Raw genomic sequence first — 5,210 nt, 5'->3', positions numbered from 1 at the left:
GTTAGTCACTTCTTCCTGCAAATACCCACGTATCTTTTACGCAATTATGAAATACAGACCTATTAAAACAGATATAACAAGCAACTACATTATTTTCAAAATTCTGTTACGCTCTTTTGTTATGTGTTCCTACTGTCATATAATTCACACCGTCATAATTCACATAGTTACAAGTACATAACTACATCCCTAATATATATAATCCACTCATGTTTACTTTGTTTATAATGCGCATAGTTGCAAAGCACACATCTACATCCATTAATTAAATATATACAATAAATATCATCTTCCTGCTTTACGTCCGTCACCCTCTCGCCCTTACAAACATACACACCAAATTATCACAATTCACATAGCTACAACACATAGCAACAAACACAGTAAACATCATTACCCCACATTACAGTAACTTCATAATAACAAAATGTTACAACAGTTAAATATTACAATAATAAAATATCACAGTAAATACCATGGCCATCCTGGTTCAGGTCCGCCACGCCCTCGTGCTGTGCGCCCCTCCGCCCTCCCTGGTGCTCGATGGCGTGGGGCGTGCTGGCGAAGGATGCGTCGCAGGGGGAGGCGAGGTCGCGTCCGTGCTCCTGTCCCTTCCTAGGCCATTCCAGGTCAGTTGGTGAAGGGGGAGGGTCACGCAGGGGGGTGGGGGGATTTCAAGTGGTAATGTTGGTAATGTTTCAGGTCAAGTGGTGAGGTTTGAGGTCGGGTTTCAGTGTTTCAGGTCAGCTGGTCGCGTCTTCATATGTAAAGTCCTTCCTCCTATTAATTACATGTTTCAGATTAAAAAACAACAATTTCTCCCGAAAAAGCAAACACTGAGAAATAAGATAAACATTGAATATAATCATTCTACTTAATACGGGACCCCAAACTCAATAGCATAAATGATAATCAACGGTTTGTGAACAAGCATTTAATCTGAACGTTCAACACAGGTCATCCAACACGTGTTAAGACGAGCAACTCCGCAATCTCTCTCGACACAAGTTCAAGACTTTGCTTCTAAGATTGACTCCAGTACTCAAGGTGCAGCTGTACTCTACGTGAGCGGAGAGGTAGGTGGATTTATTTACGTGCATTTTAGGAATAGGTAAGTTTCCCCTTGAATATGAACTTGCAGGTTAAAGAAAACGGGGAGATGGTGAGGCTATCGGAGTCTCCTCTCATATAAAAGTCATTTATCGAAGAAAACGGGATGACGTCGAAAATACCGAAATTTCCCATCGTGAAAATAATTTGTTTAAGAAAGCTGGAGGACTGAAGATTATTTGTTAAAGAAAATCTGATGACGTCGCATATACCGAAGTGTCTCCGTATCTAAATATTCTTTATTGAATAAAGAAACTGGGAGAAAATACCGAAGTGTCCCCTGTCAGAAAAAAATGGGAAGGCGTAATTTCTCCCTCTTAAAATAAATATGAAATAAATAATAATCGATTATAGACTTTCCTTGCATTAGAAATATCTATGTATCAGATATATACAAATGTCAGCTAAATGGAATGATGAGTGATCTGCCTCTAAGGATAGTATAAAAAAGAAAATACTATATGAAGGGGAATTTGAAAAGATTATTACTATTACTATAGCTATTAATATTATTATTAACAAAAAACATTTTCATTTCTTTCTTATCAGCATTGCTATTAGCATACCGAAACCATTACCATAATCACCATCACCCAACCACTGTAACAGACCGAGGTACATCACAGCATCACTTTCACACTTGCAATATCACTCTGGCAACCACAGCATTCCTATAACCGCAGCATTACTCTCATAACTACGTGATTTTCACAACCACAACATCCTTCTCATAACCACAACATCTTTCTCACAACCACAACATCCTTCTCATAACCACAACATCTTTCTCACAACCACAACATCCTTCTCATAACCACAACATCTTTCTCACAACCACAACATCCTTCTCATAACCACAACATCCTTCTCACAACCACAACATCCTTCTCATAACCACAACATCCTTCTCATAACCACAACATCCTTCTCACAACCACAGCATTCTTCTCACAACCACAACATCCTTCTCAACACCCAATTCCCGCCCCCAGATCCTGGTCACGCCCGCAGGCCCCGCCCTCAGCCTCCCCGCTCCCTCCGCCCACGCCACGCCCACCAACGTGCTCCTGTCCTCCCTCATTCACGCCCTCGCTCCCGCGCCCACGCTCATCTTCATCCTGGACGCCGTGGGTGTGAAATTCGCCGAGGATTTGCCTGCAGAGGGGCGTTCGGGCGGCGCTGGACACGCCCTCGCCCTGCCACCGCTGGCGCACCCCAGGATGGCGGCGCTGGCGGGGGCGTCCTCGGGCAAGAAGCAGGTCGGCGCTTGCTGCCTTCGTCTTTGTCCGTTTGTTTGCTTGTTTGCTTGCGTTGTTTGTTTATTGGTTTGTTTGTCAGACGGGCAAGAAGCAGGTCGGCTGATTTTCTGGTTTTGTTTGACGTAATCTGTTTGTTTGTTTGATGATGTTTTTGTCTTTTTATCTATTTATCTTCGTTTGTTGCTTTATTTATATATCCAAATTTGCATTTTTTCATTTTTTTTTATTTTTATATCTAGGTGTTTGTTCTTTAGTTCCAGGTGATAAAATATAGGTGTTCCTTATCCTTTATTGATTTTTTATTCTTATTTTTTTCTATTCTAATATATATATATATATATATATATATATATATATATATATCTTCTTTTTACCATTTGGTCCTCGAGGTGGTTCGTTATTCCTCTTTTATTCTATTATTTTCCTTATTCTTTTACTGTCTTTATTGTTCTTTTTATCAATTGTTTTACTGTCATTCTTCCGTTCCCTTTCCCCTCCTTATTCATTTTATTTCTATTTTTTCATTTTTTAAAGCGTTCATTATTTTTCCCTATTCATCTTCCCTTTTTTTTCTTTTAGAGCGTTTTTGTTATTTTTCCTTATCCCCCCTTTTTTCTTGAACTTTGTTTTGTTATTATTTTCATCATTTGTTTTCTTCGTATCGTTTACTGTTTTTTTTCCGTATTCTCTTTTTTTCTCCTTTTATTCATCTCTCATTTATCCATCCCCGCCCCCTCCTTCAGGTGATAGGGTCGCGGTGCACGCCCTTCAGCGCCGCCTGCGCGAGGGAAATCATCCATGGCGTCACCCTCCCTCAGCTGCACGAGCGCGTCAACCTCTCCCTCAGGCAGGAACGTCGAGATGAAAACCCTTCGTCGTCGTCTTCTTCGAGATCGAGAGCCATTTTTGTGTCTAACATGACGTACGAGTGGCTTTTCTAAGAGGGTTTTGGAATGGCTGAGTCTGTCCTCTATGGTTGGTTTTCTTCCCGTTTTCTGTGGTGGGAGGGATGGGGTGGGGGTTGGGGGGTGTTATGTTGCTCTTATGTTGCTTTGTCTTTCTCGTTTTATGAGGAACGAGGATGTGTGTATTCTTTTTTTTTGTGTGTGAGAGTGGATTTAGGAAATGCTTAGTTATTTTCCGTTTTTTGATGGATGGTGTATCTAGTCTTCCCGTTTTTTAAATGAAGTTAGGGATGCATGGTAGATGTTTCCCATTTTCTATTAAGTGAAAAATATGTTGTTTTCCATTTTCTATGACGTGAAAGATGTGAGGTGTTTCCCGTTTTCTATGAAAGTGCTTCCCTTTACTTTACAGAATTTTTCCGTGAATTAAATCATGTTTTTCAGAGTCTGTCAAGTGAGAGAATGTGTTTCCTATTCACTCTGAAGTGAGAGAATGTGTTTCCCATTCACTCTGAAGTGAGAGAATGTGTTTCCCATTCACTCTGAAGTGAGATGTATGTTTCCCATTTTTTTTTTTTTTAATGAAGTGAGAGATTTTTCTGTGAAAGTGAGCTCTGTGATTTCAGTGCTTCCAATTTTGAGGAATGTAAGATGAATGGCTGTCATTCTCTGTGAAGTGATGGGATCTCCGTGTATTTATTATAAACCTTTTAATGTTTTCTTTTTGGGGAGAGGAATACTTATTTGATATATCCCATTTTTTTTTTCCCCCTGAAGTAGAAGACGGGTGTTTGATATTTGAGGAATACGATTTTTTATTTATTCATTTAATGGATTTCGTGCCTCGTATTCCCACTTTGTCTGGAGTGAAGGATGTGTGACGTCTATTTCGTCTATGGTTTGTAATCTTCTTTTTCTATACCTTCAGGGACGTTTGCTTGATATATTTCCCCTTTTCAATTAATGGAAAGTTGTAGTTTTTTTCCCAGTTGAATTTTAAAGCGAAATAATACGCTTGGAAATAAAACTAACAGTAAACTATCATTAAGACAAAATATATAGGAAATAGATTTAAATTATTGGATTTTTTTGTGTCTCTTAATTTTGGAAACGAATACTTTTAAGTTACTATGTATTACATGTATGGATTATTATAAAGAATAATACGAATGGAAATATTTTTATTTATTGTTGCCAATACAGTTTTGTTTATATTTGCATATGTATCCTAGATAATCGTAACGTTCTAGAAATAAATGAATATTCTACAAAGAAACCAACTTTTTTCTTCTTCTTCTCCCTTCCAGTTATGTATCTCAGAGTCTACCACGAAGATCTTTGTCTTTTGGTAACACGATGTTCTGAATCATTCCTGTCTCAGCTGTAATATCCAGCCGTAGTTTCCGAAAAGCTGCATCACTGTTCATTATTCTGCTTTTCCTGTGATGTTCCCTGTGAATGCGTGACGTCATATGCATCCGTGACGTCATTTTTCTCTGACGTCATCGATGTATCAACAAGACTAAAGAGATTTTTTCTGCCTCAGAGAAACGGTGATTAGTGCAATTGATACGTAAATGGACAGATGGATTACTGCATCCCACGGAAAAAAAAAACACAAAACAAAGGATTATAAGAAGTAAGAAATAAAATTTTCAATAAGTTCCCAAAACACATATCGATTCTATTAAAACTAAGCGGAAAAAAAAGAAAAATAGATAACCCAGCGGACAATAGCAAGCGGAGCGCACACGATGACGTCAGAGATGAGTGACGTCAGGGCACGTGCTCTCTCATCCTGTGTTGTTTTTCGGGATGTTTGTTACTTCATTTGGCTTTCACACTTGCCGTCACGCTCCGGTTCTTGGATTTAATGGGTCTCTCTTTGTTTATTTAGCTGTGTTTTTGTTTACTGCTTTTTTGCGTTTATGATGCG

The 5,210-nt window shown here is 38.9% G+C and overlaps 1 protein-coding gene across 2 annotated transcripts in view; it reads left to right on the top strand.

Moving 5' to 3' along the window:
- The window catches only part of LOC119574949 (serine/threonine-protein phosphatase 6 regulatory ankyrin repeat subunit B-like), a 14,461-nt gene extending 9,911 nt beyond the window's left edge, over positions 1–4,550 (top strand). For both annotated transcript variants that reach the window (XM_037922236.1, XM_037922237.1), the window contains 4 exons: positions 495–629; positions 957–1,076; positions 2,103–2,369; positions 3,113–4,550. In XM_037922236.1, the coding sequence (XP_037778164.1) occupies positions 495–629; positions 957–1,076; positions 2,103–2,369; positions 3,113–3,310 (720 nt within the window). In that variant the 3' untranslated portion in view covers positions 3,311–4,550. The remainder of the gene's footprint in view (positions 1–494; positions 630–956; positions 1,077–2,102; positions 2,370–3,112) is intronic.
- Positions 4,551–5,210: the final 660 nt, after the last annotated feature.

This window comes from Penaeus monodon, chromosome 7, assembly GCF_015228065.2.
Source record: "Penaeus monodon isolate SGIC_2016 chromosome 7, NSTDA_Pmon_1, whole genome shotgun sequence".
NCBI lineage: Eukaryota > Metazoa > Arthropoda > Malacostraca > Decapoda > Penaeidae > Penaeus > Penaeus monodon.
The sequence above is the reverse complement of the archived record's forward strand: the minus strand, read 5'-3'. Positions and strand labels throughout refer to the sequence as shown.